The sequence below is a fragment of the Vipera ursinii genome (assembly GCF_947247035.1).
Source record: "Vipera ursinii genome assembly, chromosome: 2".
NCBI classification, from domain to species: Eukaryota; Metazoa; Chordata; class Lepidosauria; order Squamata; family Viperidae; genus Vipera; species Vipera ursinii.
Genome location: NC_139513.1, coordinates 130244955 through 130264419, shown reverse-complemented (window position 1 = coordinate 130264419; position 19465 = coordinate 130244955). Strand labels below are relative to the sequence as shown.

The window sequence follows — 19465 nt, the reverse complement described above, 5'->3', positions numbered from 1 at the left end:
CTGGCTCCTATTTACAGCTCGCAGAGCCCTAACCCGTTCCCCTCCGAGGAAAGCTTTGGTTGGAGAACAAAACAAACAAACAAATCAAACCCCGATAAACTATTCTGAGAAACATCAACTTACTTTTTTTTTCTCTTTCTAGAAAACTGATCTGCAGGGAGGTGTGACTATAATACCAAATGTCCTCTTAGCTTCGAGGCTCCCAGTTTTACCCTGTTGCCTTCCAGCCTTCTTTCAACAATAGGCCTGAAAACAAGCTTATCTCCTATTGTGCTCCAGATGTTCATCTGCAGACAGATGAATCCCTTTGAAGAGCACTGTGCAATATTAGAAGCAGGAGCTGCCAGTGAATCTCATCTTGGTTATGCCTGATTGTCTCCAACATCATCTCATTACTTCTGAAAAGTAACACTCCTGGAACCAAAAGTCACGGTTGTTATTAAATCCATCCTTTTGCTGTTGTTACCCCTTTCTTCTTCTTCTTTTTCTTTTTTTAGACAGATCAAACAAAGGAAGAAAACCCAGCAATAGGGGCTCTGGATCCTGGGGCAAGGCTACTGGGTGGTCGGTAAAGAGTGCTCTGCTGACTAGGTGGATTGACTGGAGTTTGTGGGGTTGGAGTCCTACTGGGTTTGGGTCGGAAGAGGCTGCCTTGTTGGGTACTGGTGCTGTTGGACATAGGGCAATGGTCAGGTTCCCCAGAGTCACTTTCTGTATAACTGTAGGCCTGAGCCCGGGAGATGCCCTTCTGTTGGCGCCTCCATGAGTTGTAATAAGTTGGGTCACTGATGTAATGGTTGACAAAAGAATGGGCTTTCTGAGGGTTCTGATCCACTTCGTACTCACTGTCACTTCCCTGTAGAGGGAGATGGAAAAACAGTTATAGGATGGAGAAGTTGAACAGCTTCTAGGTAGCCACCATGAAGGTAAATTAAATTACTGAGCCAGGGCCTGGCTCTGCCCTTCAGGCAGAACAAATTTACACTTGGTATGATGTCAAATGACTACACAACAGGATAAAGGAGGTAGGCAATACAAAACTCTTTCTCACACATACTGTAAGCGGCCTGTGAACTCAGAAAAATTATGCTTAACCTCTCTAGGTATTTTTTAAAAAGCAAGCTGGGAAGTTAGAAGTAACCACACAGAGAACATTTCCACAGTATTATGTTATCTATGGATTTTTTTTCTAGACAAAAATGTACTACACACTACACTACACTACATCACTGTAACTTTGTTTTGCCTTATATATTTTTCTATTACCTTGTCCATAATTGCATTCTTTGATTATTAGCCATCTTGGAAATATTTTACATCAAATACATGCTATTACATTTATTTTAAAAAGTATATTTATACTTATGGATGAATTGTTGGTTAGTTTGGAAGGAACAGTTTATTTTTCATTGTTAAAATGGAAATCCTTCCTTTCTTTCTGGAGCTTACATAGCACTCCAATTTTCTTTTAAAGAACCACAACCCTGTGAGGCAGGTTAGACTGAGAATGACTGGCCCAAAGACACCTAGTAAGTTTCCATAACTGAACAGAATCTGGATCTCCCTGCTTCTAATCCAACCCCATTGTCCTACAGTGGCTTTTAACACTGAACATTTCAGAAAACTGTGGAATCATTTGACTATTAAAATGGTAATTTGGAAGGCTGTGCTCTAGTAGAGTGTTGCATCTGCCAAAAAAGCCAATGCAGTCCTAGGCTGAATTAACAGAAGGATAGAATCAAGATCACGTGAAGTGTTAATACCACTTTACAATGCCTTGGTAAAGCCACACTTGGAATACTGCATCCAGTTTTGGTCACCACAATGTAAAAAAAAAAGATGTTGAGACTCTAGAAAGAATATAGAAAAGAGCAACAAAGATGATCAGGGGACTGGAGGCCAAAACATATAAGGAACGGTTGCTGGAATTGGGGGTGTGTAGTTTAACGAAGAGAAGGACAAGGGGTGACATGATAGCAGTGTTCCAATATCTCAGGGTCTGCCACAAATAAGAGGGAGTCAAGCTATTCTCCAAAACACCTGAAGGCAGGACAAGAAGCAACGAATGGAAACTAATCAAGGAGAGAAGCAACCTAGAACTAAGGAGAAATTTCCTGACAGAACTTTCTAGTATTAAAAGTCGTCTGCTGGTAACTGAATATTTATTCTCTGAGAACATCAGTATTTTAAAGAATGTTATTGAGGGAAGGAAAAAAAAAAGAATTGGGCAGGGCAAGGCAAACTTGGCTCATTTCCCTCCTTTCAACTCTGCCTCTGTTCTCGTTAATTGAATTCAGCTTCTCCGTTTGCAGAAGCACAATAGAGATCTTTCATGAGAATCCCTGCCCAGTTAGGGTACAGATCAAATCGCAGGTTTCAGCTTGTTTAGCGCTGCAAGAGTTTCTCAACGGTGGTATTCATCTCCACTAATTTCTTCAGGGAGAAGGAAGTGGGAGACAAGAGGGCCTTGACATTCAGGTGATTGAGAAAAGTGAAAGCAAGGTGATCAGCAAGGAGAGGAAGAAAGGCACGGTGTGCTCCCCATGTCTAAAACAGAGAGATGGGGAAATGTGGAGGTCCCTTATTTCAGAGGTACCCAAGGCTAAGCAGCAATGGCTGGGATGATGAAGTAATATAAAAGGAACTTCCAGATCATTCTATAAAAGAGCCTTTGATTATAACTAGCATGTTTGCATCACAAATCAGTCATTAAGCCACTTTAGTGTGGAATCTTAATGCTCCTGCCCAGTCGTGTGCATGTACTTTTTATACAGTCTTGTAGAAAAAGAAGGTAGTTACGACATTTCACAGAAAATGTAAAGTGTCCAGCCATGTTGCCTCATATGATGATGGCCAGTTATGCATTATTAAAACAAAGAAGTGCATATGATAATTTTAAATACAGATGCAGCACTAGAACAGCTATGGTTTAAAAAGTGGTGCAATGTATTCCTTTATAACAGAAAACACTGGGGTCAGATGACTTGTGTACCTGATTAATCTGTTATATGTGCTTATAGTTCTTGGATAGATGACTCTTCATTAGGGGACTGTCTGCTTCAAACAAAGGACTGTCTGGCCACACTTAATTTTAGAGAACTTGTCATGAAAACCTGCATCCCTCAATTTCAGGAGTCTTATGTGATTTTCTCTCCACTCCTTTAAAAGTAATGAGATATGCTTCACACTTGCTACACTACATTTTAGAGATTACTTTGGGGCAGCATCAGGTAGTTCTTGACTTATGACTGATTGCTTAGTGACTGTTTGGAGTTACAATGGATCCCCCTGACGGTATTTAATAACCTGGATTCAAGGTTCTGGGGTCATGTGACTGTACTTTGAGCATTTGGCAACTGGACACATTTGCAGTATCCACATGGTCACATGACCATATTTTTATGATGGTTTTCTCAATAAAGGCAATTTATTTTCAGGTTTCTGGCAAAATCAGCCTCTATGAGCTCGCTTAGTGACCACGGCATTCTCTTAAAGACCACACCATTTGCTTAATGACTGCCACAATGAAGGTTGTAAAATTGAGCTGGTCACATGACTAACCTGGATTTATGTCCATCATAATTTATGACTGTAAAGGGCAGGCTCCATTATGGTTATAATTCTAGGACTACTTATATAGTGTGTGTACAGCAAGGATCATGCCAAATCAATACAATGGTGCTTTCTACAACATAAGTTGACCCAGCACTTTGAAATGATGTTTTCAGGTTATTCCCCGTGTTTATCTTAAGAACAGAAATAGAACTGTGCACAGTTCTGTGATCTGGCTTTGAAAGCTGATCGCACACAGGACACCAATAGTAGCAAGTTCTTAAAGAAGCTGCATCTTCTCCTGGACTCACATGCCACTCCCAAAGATTAGGAATTAATTTAAGAAGGTGCTGACAGGTGCAACAGACATGACTTCAAATCACCTTTATCTCTTCAAGTCTCTTTCACCACATCCCCTAAAAGAAAATGCTACAGAGTTTAATAAGATTTTAATTTAAGTAAGCTTATTTCAGAGTGCAGCCTTGTCCTATGGACTTGGTTAAGTCTGACATTCATTTCTGTCTTTGGAAGATAAGTGTTTCTGTGTAGACAGTAATTGTCTAAACTTAATTCACTAGTATATAAAAAATTGCCAGCATGGGCAGTAGAATCTTTGACTCTGTACAGGATTAAAGGGTTACTTTTCATGTAGAAAGTCCTTGATTTTTAACCAGCAATTCTGGCACCCTGCTGGAAGGGCAATCTATTGGCCTGGGCTAGTTCCCCCCCTTCCCTAACAAAACTACAATTCCGACACTAATGACATATTTTGTTAATCTGGGTAAACTGGGGACCTGATGCGTTCACAAAGGTCTGCTGAATATTCCAGAGCTGAGCTGATAGCTCCAAGGATATCTGCTTGCGCTACTCAGGAAGATGATGTGTGGAGATATTTGCACCTAGATGTACTTGTGGCATGGGTACTTGGCTGTCACAGCAGTTCTTCTCTCTGCTAATTGCCCTTGGGCATGGTGAGGGCCAGTTGAGGGCCAGGCCATTTGGCAAAGATTCTGTTCTTACACAAAGGAACCGTTTTGCTACAGCCTAGCAGGGTTGCCAACTCCTGTTAGCCTCCGAACTGCTAGGCCTGTCGCCCTTGGCAACAGTGCAAGGAAAAGAAAGGCCTGGCTGTAAGATGGCCTGTGTCCTAATCCTGAGTTTCTGAGACAGATGTCCCTGTACTTCTCTTAGTGGTACTCTGCTGCCTCTGCTGATCAGCATCCCTCAGGCCAGAAGGATGTGTAGGAACATATATTAGCAATTCAAGGAACATTTTAATCCTAGGATAAGTTATTTCTATGTTTTAGGGCTTTTTAAACACTACATGCTTGCTACAATGACATCTGCATGCTTACTTTTTAAAATATCAGTCTGGATTCTTAGGAGGAAAGGCAATACACATGATTAAAATATAAAATTTATACTCAGGACTGAAACAGGCAGGTTGGTGACCAATGACCCCTTCACCCAGGGCTAGGGATATAGGTGACTTCTTTCTCTAATTAGCCTCCTATATACAGAGTGGAACTTGTGGTTTTTAGAGAGGTTATTTAACAAAAAGCACTCTCAACTATAGCCTTGAAAAGAGAATCAAGAGGACATATGTACGTGGTAGAGGGCAATTGGATATGAGCACTTTTTTAAAAAACACCATTTCTTTCAAAGTGTTCCATTCCTTAAAACGAATGTCTTAATTAAAGTATGGCTTGTTTTGGGCTTTGTCAATCTATTAAACAGCCCCTTCTGACTCCCAGCTTTTTGGCATATGCTGCAGTAAAAGCCATAGCAAACAAACAGACATCTATTTACATTTTAGCATAACAACCCTCAGAGTAAATCTGTATTAGGGCTGTGAAATCTTAAGATAAGGAAATCTAATATTTAAGCAGGGCTTCTGATGGAGGGAGTGAGAGAGAAGGCTGAGTAGAATCTAGTCTCAAAACTATACTAGCTCAGTTACTAGCCTTTGGGGAAATTGATCACAGAACAATACTGTAAGAACAATCATCAGAGTTCACTTTGTGGAAAAGCTGGTGGAAATCACTTTTTCTAGTGGGTAATTATCAGGTTTTTCTATCTGAACAATCCAATCTATTGAAAACTATTTTCTGGTCATGGATGACCAGGCTTCTTCTAGCAATAAACTAGTAGAATCCTTCAGTTGGGGCAAGCTCAAGGAAGTCACTGAAATGAAACACTTGTTGCATGCAATGTGATCCCCTGATATATCATTTTGTCAGACTTCAGCAGGGGGTGGTGGCAAAAGTTTGTTTTGGGGTACCTTGAGAGCCCATTCTGGAGTAGATGTACTCCATTCCCTTTCAAATGGGCTTTGTGACATCCCTAAGACCCTCTGTAGTATTGCAGCTGAAAACCTCTCTACTTCTAGCCCTCTAGCATGGCTTACTTGTGAATCGGAGATTTCTGAAGGCTTTTCAGTAAGGCTGCTGCTCTCAGCTGGAATGAGGTCATTGTACTTGGTAACGTCTTCATCTGAATAGTGCAGCGAACCTGGGCTGGGCCGTGGTGGGGACCTTGGGAGAGACACAGAAGCTCTTGAGATGTCATTCAGAAGGAAGCCTGTGTCGAATGGGAGAGCAAGGGGCCTCTCCCAGATTAGTTTACCCCCACCTCCACCCCCTTCTTCTAATGAGTCTGGAAGCCACTGGTACCTTGTATATATTCCATTCTTCCTGCAGAAGGAATTTTTTACTGACATGCGTCGATTGTTCAGTTCTAGAGCAGGGAAGCTGCTCTCATCCAGGCTGACCATTTCACCATGGCCAAGTGCATTAGACTTGGAGTTGCTCCCTAAAACGGGGAGAGGGAAACAAGAACAAAAGCTGTTAGTATTTTGGAACATTTTTTTTTCAAGCATAGAGACTTCTGCCAAGCTTCTTTCTCTCCCAAAGAACAAATTTCAGAAGTTTATTCTAAATTTTCTGATTATTTTAATTGTGAGTCATCAGCGAAAAACAAGACCTAGGTCCCCCCTATAAGCTGCCATTTGATGCTTTATGCTGAGCGAGTGAGATAATTGTCCCTGTAAACACAATGTAAGGCACCATTTCCTGACTTTAATCTCTTACATTGTTCATACATGCTTTGCATTCAGGACCACATTTTCTACTGTAATTTTAATTTAATTCTCATACCATTTCTTATCATCTACCTCTTCCTGATCCTACACAGGAATAATACACAAATTAGGGTAAATAGGAGTTCACTAAATGAAATTAAGGATTTACTTTAAGTACTGCAATATATATATATATATATATATATATATATATATATATATATATATATATATATATATATATATATAAATAATACACAAATTAGGGTAAATAGGAGTTCACTAAATGAAATTAAGGATTTACTTTAAGTACTGCAATATATATATATATATATATATATATATATATATATATATATATATATATATATATATATATATATATATATATATATATATATTCCTGTACAGAAATCAACATTAACTTCCTAATTAAGCACAAATCATTAATTGTCTCTCAATATTCCCAATCCTGAAATATGGATGTGGAGCCCTTCTGAGATTCCTAGCAGTTACCTTCCCAATAAGGGCATTTGGGGAAGGATCACTTCCCACCAATAAAAGCTTTACATGGCTATTCTAAAAGACAGTCCATGGTAACTTCTGCCCCTCCTGTCCCAGAGAACTGTGACCAAAACAATGGAGCACCAGCCAAAGTAGATGAGGTTCTGTGATACAAGATGGAATTCATGTAAGGTAGCAGAGGAATAGCTTCTCTTTAAGAAAGTTTGTGGGGGCTTCCGGTTTGCACGCGTGGCGCTTTCGGACGTGCAGGGGAGATCTCCCTCCCTGCCATCCGATCCTTCTTCATTGGAGGACCCTGAAAAGGGTTGAAAGTCACCCTGGAGGGGTGACCACCGTAAGGAGAACTTCCTGTGATCGTGGAAGGGTGGCAGCCCTCCGCTTGAATCCAGAGCAGCTCCTTTTGGCCCGAAGAAGAAGAGACCGGCCACCAACATAGCCGATCACTAAGCCGCTCCCTGCCGAAAGCCAAAAGCACCATCTAGCACAACGAAGCAATCTGGAGGACGTGGGTGAGACCTTTTCTTTTCTATCCCCCTAACTGCCTGCCTGTGGGACTTTTTTGAAAATTCTCTCCCCCCCTTTTTTTGAGAAAACAGCTTCTCTATACCTGGGGGATCAACATTTCAAGCCTTAAAGCGTTGAAGGGGAAAAAAAAACTCCAGCTGATTAAACAAAGAAATTAAATAATCTCATTCTTATTTACTAAAAAGTTCCTATTTTTGTGGGGATCTACTACCCTATTTTCTGTTTAAGATGTGAACTAAGGAAAAAAGAATGGACTAACTATATAAAAACTTTATATTAATTTGGAAAAAAAAGAAATTTACAACTTATTCTATATGCTACTGATGGCATCCTGTGGCTAAACTTGGAATTGCAAGTAAACCTTTTGCTTATTTTGAGAGCGGAGAGCTGTCCTTGATATTATCTTTAAAGACAAGTGTGGGAACACCTGGCACTGAAAACAACCTTTAGAAACATTGGAGGTGGAAAATTACTGACTCTTATTAAAATGGCCTCCATGGAAGACTTAGCTATAAATACTAACGAAATGGATGATTATATCCCACCACTTAACTACAAATTGATATTGGACACAATTTTGGCTATAACTGAACAAATTAAAGCCAAATTGCATGATAAACCTGACAACTCAAAGCCACCAAACCAAACTTTGACCTTAAATGATGAACTGACAACCCAAAAACAAGCAGAAGTGGAAATCAATATTAAAATAGGAGACTTCAAAGAGCAACAAATGCAGCCTACAGAGAACTTCGTCCAAACTCCAACTTTAACTACAAAACTTACAAGTCAAAAAACAACAATACCCAAAGAAAGCAACATTAAGAGCGAAGATATCAAAGGTCTCCAAATACAGTATGTTGAGGATTCAGCTAATCAAATGATAACAACATTAGCTACTACTTACTACCTAACCCAGATGGAAACGGAACAAGATAAAGACCAGACTGAATTAATGACAATCATATCACAGCAAACATCAAAAACTGAGCTATTAAAGCAATACTTCAATGATTATAAAGGGGACACTTGCTTGGCAAAACTGTCATTTGGATGGTCTCCATGGATTCAAATAAGAGGTGGAGGAAGAAAGGGAGACACATTGGAGAACTTTACAAGCACTAAGATGGAAGCCTGATTGGCACAAAAAGAAGGCAAGAGTTAGATTTAAAAACCTATACTTGTCTCTTTTTTTGAGATTTGTAAAGACAGAACTTAAAAAATGTCTTTTGATGGACTAAGGGGAATTTTAAAAAAACCTGATTCTATATTTAGGTTTTAGATTTTTAAAGGAAAACAAAATTAAGCTTTTAGATTAAAACTTTGAATTATACAATAGAAATTAGAATTTTATAATAGAAGATAGTATTTTATGAAGTGTTGAATGGTTAAGACAAATTTTTTTTAATAAATTGGTGATTTGTCAAGATGAAAATTAGATTTTACTGTTAAATCATAAGAATGATATGTAATGAACAATGTAAGTTTTGTAGACAAGAGAATTATTCTTTACTGAAATAGGGAATTGTAGGTTACCCAAAAAGTAAGCTCTTTTCTGCATATTATAGGCTACCTTATAGTATTTATATTGGAATTAGGTAAAACGTAAAAACAGGATTTTGATGTGTATTTGTCTAACTATATTGAAAACTTTGTTAATTGACTAGCTCATAACTAGAACTGTATTAACTTAATTACTTTGACTATGTGAAAATTAAGGGAATCAGAGAGGGATTTTTTATTGATGCAACCTGAACTATCTACAAACAACTTGTTATTTGTTACTTTGGACTACCCAACCACCATATTGCTTCACAAATATATGTATATATCCCAACCCCTACCCTTAACCTTTCCTCTACCCTATTCCAAGTCCCCCTTTCCCTACCTTCTTTGTTAACCCTATAAAACTAATAAAAAAATTTTCAAAAAAAAAGAAAGTTTGTGCAAAGAGACAGGGGGGAAACTGATGTCTGCGTGCAAAATGCATTGGCTACGTTAGGAGCTGCTTGAGGATTTCTTAGGGTAAGTTGCAAAGCATGGAGGTCACCCACACCAAACTTTTTATATGTGACTTATCTTTACAACAGAAAGTAATTCTCAACACTGAAGTGGTTCAAGAATTGGGAATGGGTAACACTGTCACAAAATCAATGGCTTTGATTAGGATTGTTAACTCCCTGTTAGGGATAAGTGAACAAAGAGAATGCCTGTCTGGTCACTGAGCTTATTTTGCATAGCATTTTGCTGACAGAGACACTAAAATCTTGAATCTTACATTTGAAGGCAACCCAGAAACTGCAACTGATGCAAAATGCAATGGTTTGGTATCTGATGGATATTACTTATCCCAAGCAGATTATACAGCTGCTTTGGGTTCTACATTGGTTACCAGATGGTTTCAGATCAAAGTTTTGGCTTTGACATATAAAACGTCATATGGCTTGGTACCTAGGTACCTGCTGGATTACCTTCTCATCCAAATTGTCCTGGCCGGTATGTATTTCCCAGGAGAAACTTTTGGTCACACCACACTTTGTGAAATAAGGGGAATGGAGACCAGAATGTCCCACTTCTCAACTGCTGCTTCAGCCTTATGAAATTCCATCCCCTTAGACTTAAGATTTGCCTCACCCCTTCTCATGTTTCATAAGCTACCAAAAATGACAGTTTTCCAAAGAAAATTTGGTGGAATGATGTGTTATCACCACCTTGTAATTTTGATTGATTATTGGTTATCTTTATATTTACTCTGGATTTTTTTAACTGGTTTGGATGTTTTTGCTAGTTGCTTGCAAGCTGCTGTGAGTTTGTACCAATTTGGTGGCACGCAAGCAGGGTGGATGGATGGATATTTGATGTGTAGTGCCCTCAATGGAAAACACCTGCTTATGGCAAATGAAGGCTTGAGATGATCCTGGTACTTACCTGAATCAGATTTCTTGGCATACTTCTTACTCTGCCCACGAATTATAAGGACAAAGACGAGGAGGAGGATGAAGATGAGTCCCACCAAAGCAATGACCACCAGAAACCACCATTCTTCATAGAAGGGATTGGCTTTTTGAGCTGCAAAACAGGAAGAGGAATCAAGTAACCTCTTTCCTATGAGGCTGCCTATGCTTTTCCTAGAGCTTTTGCTTAAAGATTAGTTCAAAGCACACTGACATGACCGAAGCTAGATTCTATCCTTAATACCTGACACTGAAGGGGATGGACTGCTAGGTGTCCCATAGCCATAGTCGTTGACAGCAATGACTCGAAAATCATAGCTGACCCCTTGCTTCAGAATATCCATGCTGAAAGTGTAAGAAGTCACTTCTTTGGGAATATCCTTTATGAGAATGTCCCACAGCCCCTCATCTGGAAGAGAAAGAAATCAGGGAAGTTCCAATAGGGAATGCAAAAACACAGGAATACACAAATATACATCAAACATAGGAGAATGGTCTCCTATATGCTGGAAAATGAGTTTAGAGTCCCAATTCTAAAAATAATGACAGAAACATGCAAGCAATTTGTTTACACAATTGAGGCATTTGTATGATTTGTACAGCAGGAATCTTTAATTTTTTAAAAAAAATACTTTATATTTTTCATACAATTTATCCAAAATATCCTTGCATGCAGTATGTATATATACATATACATACATTTGTGTGTGTGCATGTATGTGTGTATTAAAAAATGAAAAGGAATGCCAAATCCAAAGACCAGTGAGCAGAGTCCCACAAGGGTTGAGAAAATGTCATTGTATAGCAGGTTCATCCTTATCTAAGAAGATTTACTTTTAATTAGTTGCAATTGTAGCCAGTTCAGAATATAGATCATGTTTTCTCTCCTCAAAACTGTGTGATTCACAGAAGATGCGCAAGGATGTCTTAGATGGAAGATTTACCTTGTAAACTCACTGGAACACTTAGTTTAAGCCTCAAAAAGAAGTCACAAAGAGGATGTATCAATGATTCTGTTTTAGCACAGGCCTGTATATTTGACCTATATGGCAGTAGAAAACATGTTTATATGATTTATGAGTTATCTGCATTGTCAGCTGTCTGCTGAAACATCATGGCACTATATTCTGCATTCTATATTGAAGGACTGCCTTATAGCTCTAGTAGCTAGACTGATTGCTGCAGATGATTGAGAAGGGACCAACGTTAAAATTTAATTTCTGGGACTTCTATTTACCGATGGAATAAATGCCATGGAGTTGAAAAAGGAGAAGAAAGTTCTGCTCCAATCTTTAGACACTTTCTCTCAGCTTAACGTCTTTTACTTGTAGTGATCCTTGATCTTTTCCAGGGTCTTCTTACTGTCCTGCTTTTAGAGGTAGTCCTTGACTTATGATCACAACTGAGCCCAAAATTTCCATTGCTAAGTGAAACAGATGTTAAGTGAATTTTGCTCCATTTTATGACCTTTCTTGCCACAGTTGTTCAGTGAATCACTGCAACTGTTAAGTTAGTAACGTGGTTGTTAAGTGAATCTGGATTCCCTCATTGAGTTTGCTTGTCAGAAGGTCGCACAAGGTGATCGCGGGACCCCGGGACACTGCAACTGTCATAAATATGAGTCAGTTGCCAATCAGCTGAATTTTGATCATGTGACCATGGGAATGCTGCATCAGTCCTAAGTATGAAAAACGGTCATAAGTCACTTTTTTCAGGGGTGTTGTAACTTCAAACGGTCACTAAACAAAGGGTTGTAAGTTGAGGACTACCTGTATTTCCTCCCATGTTAATCACTTTATTTTTCTTTGGCCATTCTTGGTATAATGCGTCAACAGCTAGAACAGCGAAAGCCATACAAATAATTTAAATTAAAAAAAAGTAAACTAAATCCGGCTAAAGTTTTTAGGAGTATGGGTGGCACTCATGATACCTTGGTTTCTCTTATATTGTGGCACTTCTTTCTATTATACTGGCAAGATTTCAAAATCCCACTTCTATATAACATGGAGAGGAGGCAATAGGATCTTTGTTGCATCTGAAAATCCAGAGTGGCATCCACATTTAAACAGATTCCACTCCAAGGAGTTACAGTCTAAAAATTGATAGAGTGGCAAAGACAGTGGGATGGAAAAAGAAGCGTGATGAACAGAAAGAAATGCTCAGATCTAATTTGATTTTTCTGGGAAGGGCGAAAGAATTGATAATTACTTCATTGGGAAAAAAAAGAACTGTAATGAGGGATTTGTATAAAAGGAGGAAGTACAAGGTAGAAAGGCTGGGAGAGAGATTTAGGACAAATGAATGTGAGAATGGAATCAGAAAGGAAAATTATGAAGCTGGAAATCCAAAGACAGGGATATACAGGGTGCAAAGATCAGAAGACCATTTATTTATTTATTTATTTATTTATTTATTTATTTATTTATTTATTTATTTATTTATTTAATTGGATTTATATACCGCCCTTTCCCGCAGGACTCAGGGCGGTTTACAGGGTATTTAAAACAAGAAATACAAAAGTTAAAAACAATTAAAAATGATTACAACAGTCCCTGAAAAAGTAAAAAACCCCAATTAAAATTAAAATTAAAATTAAAATTCTCAGCCTGGGCCAGAGAGCTCGAAGAGCCAGGTCTTCAGGTCCCGGCGGAATGAACGGAGGTCGGGGGCAGTCCTAAGCTCCACGGGCAGCTGGTTCCAGAGGGCAGGCGCACCCACTGAGAAGGCCCTCCCCCTGGGTGTTACCCGCCGGCAATCTTTTATCGGCGGCACCCTGAGAAGACCCTCCCTGTGGGAGCGCACTGGACGAAGGGAGCTTGATGCCGGCAGCAGGTATTTCCTCACGTATCCCAGACCCAAGCCATTCAGGGCTTTATAGGTCATCACCAGCACCTTGAATCTCACCCAGAGGGCAACCGGAAGACAATGCAGCTCGCGGAGTAGAGGTGTTACATGGGAGTATCGGGAAACCCCCTCACAACTCGCGCGTCCGCATTCTGCACCAGCTGAAGCCTCCGAGTGGTCCTCAAGGGCAGCCCCATGTAGAGAGCGTTGCAGTAGTCTAAACGGGAGGTCACGAGCGCATGAGTGACTGTGCGTAGGGCATCTATTATGACTCATTTCAAGTATGATTCTTCCAATTCTAATGATGACCTGTTTCACACAGGCTGTTAAAATGATGTGTTTGTTTTTTTAAAAAAAATCTATAATGATATCTATCTGCTAATATGGATGAATTTTTGTTCAGTTTTGATCCTTTTAGCTGGGTGCTATATTAGCAACATTCATATGTGCATATAAATAGTCCAATACAGGCAGTGGTGAGATTCAAGTATGTGAACAACCGGTTCTCTGTGTGGATGCCACTTCTGGAAGTCCATTCTGGGCCTGGGCAACAAAAAATTAGCTACCGGTTCTGCCGAAGTGGTAATAACCAGCTGAATCCCACCACTGAATATAGGTACTGTTAACTTTCTGTGTCAGGATAAGTACTGTCTGTCTTTCACACATTCTTTGATAAGCATTCTAGACTTAATGATAATTAATAACCTCAATGCTCTGACATCTGCTCATTTTGAGGTGTGTGAAAGTTATTCACGGCAGCTTCATTTAAAAGGAAGCCCAAGTCTATTTCAAAGCAGTTGGGTGATTTATGTCCTTGTATGTACCCAGCTCCTGGCCTCTGGGTTCATCAATCATCCCTTTTAGCTGAACATTTCATTTCCCGGAATTATCTTCTTATAAGAGGAAGAAAAGAACAAGCTGAGTATGCTCAGAGTCACCGTATCCTTTTGGAGAGAAAGACTCCCCAAAAGTAAATTCATTCGGTGTGATTTTTGGCTGGAAAGAGGCAAATGCATCAATGGGGAAAAGTGGATTTAATTTATCATCCCAACATTTTAAATATATCAGTTTCATGTATTCAGAGGGAAGTTCCCAGGTCTGGATGTTCAGTTTCAAATTACTCAAGCAGCTCACAACTGTTATGACATCAAGAACCAGAAGAGGCAATTTCCAAAATGTGTGTAGCTAGAATAACCATGCTATGAAAGAAGTACCAGTCTGCTCTAATGAATATTAAAATCTTACATGAATATATGATGTTACCCGTGAAAGAAAGTGACCTTTGCTTAATTTACCATTTGTGTTTCTCCATAAAGAAAAATAATAATAATTCCATCTCATCTCTTCTTTGACTGGATTATTCAATCACTTCTGATCCAGAGGTAGCAGAAGAACACACCCAAATAAATTACTCATTTAGAGGTCTTCTGGAAGAAATGGGCTCAAGCTAAGAAAATTCAGTTGATTTTCTGGCTGTTCAAATAATGAAAAGAGCCCAGACAAATGGGTGAAACAATCAAAGGAAGGTGACTTGAATCCAGTACCGGTACCTGAAGGACGTGCTTCAATGACGTATCTGGTGATGGGCCCTTTCCCTGGGTCGCCACTCGACCAGTGGATTGTGATGGCTGAACCGTATCTGGAGATGAAGGGCTCACCGGGAGGACCTGGAGCGCCTGCATTTAAAAAAAACAACAACAGTTACATCAGTGGAGAAATTGTGCTACGAAGCTGCACAAAGACTTCAGATGAGCCCTATAAAAATCGTGCCTTAACAGCCGAGGTCGCCAAACTTGTCGACTTTAAGACTTGTGAACTTCAACTCCTCCCTGCTGGCTGAGGAATTTTGGGAGGTGAAATCCACAAGTCTTAAAGTTGCCAAGTTTAGAGACCTCTGTCTTAGAGGATGGTAGAGAATGCTCCTTTACTATTGAAACAGTAGTCCTGTGGAGCTGATGGTGGATCTTGCATTTCCTTCTCCACATTGTCTATCTCCAGCGGCCTTAATTATATCATCTTCTAAGCAGACATCAATTTGAGCAACTCATTTCTAATCCCAGTCTCTTCTGGCCTTTAACTAGGGTCAAATGGGCCAAAATAAGAGTGTAAGAAATGGTTTGGGGGGAAAACAGGCAAGGGTCCCCCCCCACCTTCAAGTGCTACATTTCTTTTTTCAAAAGCTTTTTAAACATTTTCCCTAGGCTAAGGAATATGAAAAGGTGACTTCAGTGGACTACTGAGCTGAATTTTACAACCTGCTTTTTAAGAATGTTTGGATGTTGCCTAATTCATTACACAAAGTAAGGTATTATTTAGTCACAAACAGTCCAATCTCAGCCATAGTGTATGTGAGCAGAGGAAGGGGAATAGGAGGAAGAAGTGACTATTTCATTTGAGCTCTTGAATGAAAGGCAAGATGTAAAACTAGAATATATCTAAAAATATTTTAGCTCTAAATAATAAATGAAAGACCAAAAAATGTTACCAAAGTTGTATTTTGAAGCCGAATTTTGATTACAATTCTGGTGGGCTGCAAATACCACAAAAATGGTATTTTGCAGAGTAAGCTATTTTATAGTCATTTCTTGTTATCCACATACCAGCTATATTTAAAAGTAATTTTTGAAGCATTAAAAACTGATTCAGGAATTTATAGACATTTTTGTTTAATGTGGATGTTAGCCATCCGGTTAATTATTTATTTATTTATTTTAATCCCATTTATATCCCGCCCTTCTCCGAAGACTCAGGGCGGCTTACGAAAACATTCCATGTGCAAAACTGAAGTGGCTGCCAGAGAGAAAGTTTTCCAATACTGGGTAATCCAAATTTACTGAGCTTAAAAAAGCTTGTTTACAATGCTGGATTTAACACTTGAACATATGAAGGAACAACTGAATAATAAGCACAATTGTGATTCCTTTTACAAAGAGTCCTCTTATATCACACATGCATTAAGGGCTCTGGCATTGGAGGTCAGTAGTTTCAGAAATATAATGTGATTTCTCTTTTCTACTTAAAAACCCACATGAGCCACATAAGAGACTGGACAGCCACTTGTCTGAAATGATATCAGGTCTCCTGCTTGAGCAGGGGGCTGGACTAGAAGACCTCCAAGGTCCCTTCCAGCTCTATTGTGATTCTGATTCTGAGTTGATGGCAACTTCTTCAATGATCCTTGCTAGGCCAAGGAATAGAGAGAACATTAGAAAATTGCCAGGGGACAATGATGCTATGCCTAATTAGCTATTATATTTATTTGTGCAGTTACCTCCACTTTCTATGTTATTACTATAAAGGTAAAGGTAAAGGTTCCCCCGCACATGCGTGCTAGTCGTTTCCGACTCTAGGGGCCGGTGCTCATCTCCGTTTCAAAGCCGAAGAGCCAGCGTTTGTCTGAGGACGTCGGCGTGGTCATGTGGCCAGCATGACTAGATGCCAAAGGCGCACGGAACGCTGTTACCTTCCTACCGTAGTGGTCCCTATTTTTCTACTTGCATTTTTACGTGCTTTCGAACTGCTAGGTTGGCAGAAGCTGGGACGAGTAACAGGCACTCACTCTGTTACGTGGCACTCAGGATTCGACCCGCCAAACTGCTGACCTTCTGATCGACAAGCTCAGCGTCCTAACCCACTGAGCAACCGCGTCCCTTTTTTATGTTATTATGACTGTACAAAACCATTCAGCAAAGAATGACTGTTTTTCAGGCAAACTCTTTAAGTTTTGACTGATTGAGGGGTACATGAAGGCATGAATCACGCAAGACATATTAAGAAGAATATTCCTGTTTTGAAGAATTCTAGGAACTATATATCCAAAGCAGCCACCTATAAACAGGGTATTTTGCACATTTTATTCCATTCTGCTGAAACATGAAGAAAGAAGAAATATGATTTTTCTCACAGTAATCAACAGGCTTGGAAGACAAGGAGAAGCTCTTTCTCAGACCTGAAACTGAATCCAGTACTATTAAATTAGGCAATTAGGCAGACTCCTAGAAAAACTGGAGTCATAGAGGAAGTATTTCTGGGCACCAGTATTTCTGGTGGTGGTTTATTACTGGGCATGGCCCTAGTTTAAATTCTAGTTGTTAAGATCTGTAAGAGTGGGTGCAGAAGGATGGAGAAAGGAATCTCTTCTCTCAGTTTCCTCGATGTACCTTCCCCTGGCCCTGTGGTGATGTTGGCTTCTACTTCCGGCCCATAAATGAAGGTCTTGGCTCGAATTCGGAATCGGTAGGTGACACCTTCGGACAGGTCCTTGACTTTCAACCACAAAGGACTGTTTCCCTTCACATCCACGGTTACAATTTTGCTGACCCCTGCAAGGCAGAAAGGTGCATATTATGAGATCGCTCCAGGAGATTGAGTAGAGTAGGGAATCAAGCATGGTCTGGGAGCAATCACTAAAAGCATCCTGGTCTGGCCCAGGGGATAAGGGAGCCAGGAAAAGCGGTGGCTGATTTCAGTACCATTGTCCATGATAATGTACTGGGCCATTTGGCAGGATTGGGCTTTGGGAGGATGGTTTTACAGTGGTTTTAATCAGTGGTGGGATTCAAACATGTGAACAACCGGTTCTCTGTGTGGATGCCACTTCCCGGAAGTCCGTTCTGGGCCTGGGCAACAAAAAATTAGCTACCGGTTCTGCTGAAGTGGTGCAAACCGGCTGAATCCCACCACTGTTCTAATCCTTCCTGTGAGAACACAGTGAGAAAGCGGTGTTGGAAACTACAATTTGACATCTATGTTGTTGAATTATGTTGATTCACAGAGCTCAACCTTGCTTTTTATGTTACATGGACTGCAGATAAAACAAACAAACAAAGTCACCCCGATTCAGGTTGTCTGAAGAATGCCTTTATCTTTTCTGACTAAGTTATGGCTATTAGGACTCCTTACCTTTATTGCTGGCTTATACAGCTGAGATGTAGAAATACAATTTTAAGTTCAAAAGAGCCTGGTTACGGACAGCCTAACTGTGGTCCTATAGTCATAAATTAGAATGTTCTCCTAAGGCAGTAACGTGTGTTCCCTTGCCATTACTTGTTGTTCTTGATTTAGTATGTCACGTGCACCCAGACATGCATATCCGCTCCCTGTAACTTCCTTACCATCCACAGGCATGCAGGGTTCATAGATAAGCCGGTAGCCTTCCAGGATTCCATTTGGGAAGACGGGGGGCTCCCAAGACACATTCACAGAAGTTGTGGTGAGTTCACTGAATTTGACAGAGCCTGGGGAACTGGGGGCTTGGAGGATGGATAGAATATAATTAGAAGGAAGAGTAGTAGTATATTACATGATCTAAAACAGGCTTGTCCAATCTTGGTAATCTTAAGACATCAACTCCCATGTTGGCTGAGGAATTCTGGGAGTTGAAGTCCACCAATCTGACAGTCGCCAAAGTTGGACGCCCCTGATCTAAATTGAAGTTATAATGGCTATCGACCAAGAGTCTGAAAAATGAATGATAACCCATTAAGGAAAATGCACTTTCCCTTTGAACATAGCCAGCGTACAGCCTTTTCTGAACAGCCAGTGAAGGGAGACAAAGTAACCAGGAAGTCAACGTGGAAGCCAACTTGAACTGTGAAAACCACCCAGAGTTGCTGGGAGGTAGGCAGCATCTACATTTAATGCATTATTTAATTATTAAAACAGAGGAGACTGTAGGTTGGGAGGTCAGTGGAAGAAGAGACATTGAATTGCATGACTGTAATTCTGTTACAGTTATGCATCAGAATCTACCAAAGAGCATAGGACTCTCTTAGTCCTTGCCTCCAATCCCACATTTTGACAACAGTCTTCCAAGAGGCTCCCTACATGTGCTTCTCTTTCCGTGTGTAGCTTCCCTTCTCAGTGTGGCCATTTTCAGCACAAAAAAATTATGCGTCCTGTTGCTTCCTTTCGCTGAATTGCTTGGAGGGGACAGAAAAACGTGGGGGAGACAGAAATCGGGCTGGAGAGAACTTGATTGCTCTCT

The 19465-nt window shown here is 40.0% G+C and overlaps 1 protein-coding gene across 1 annotated transcript in view; it reads right to left on the bottom strand.

Annotated features, from left to right (window-relative positions):
- Window positions 1-502: 502 nt before the first annotated feature.
- SDK2 (sidekick cell adhesion molecule 2) overlaps window positions 503-19465 on the bottom strand; it is a gene marked incomplete at both ends in the record, with an annotated part of 427058 nt that continues 408095 nt past the window's right edge. The window contains 8 exons of the mRNA XM_083351383.1: window positions 503-856; window positions 5960-6086; window positions 6225-6363; window positions 10610-10750; window positions 10880-11044; window positions 15030-15155; window positions 17640-17801; window positions 18594-18731. Of these exons, the coding sequence (XP_083207509.1) occupies window positions 503-856; window positions 5960-6086; window positions 6225-6363; window positions 10610-10750; window positions 10880-11044; window positions 15030-15155; window positions 17640-17801; window positions 18594-18731 (1352 nt within the window). The remainder of the gene's footprint in view (window positions 857-5959; window positions 6087-6224; window positions 6364-10609; window positions 10751-10879; window positions 11045-15029; window positions 15156-17639; window positions 17802-18593; window positions 18732-19465) is intronic.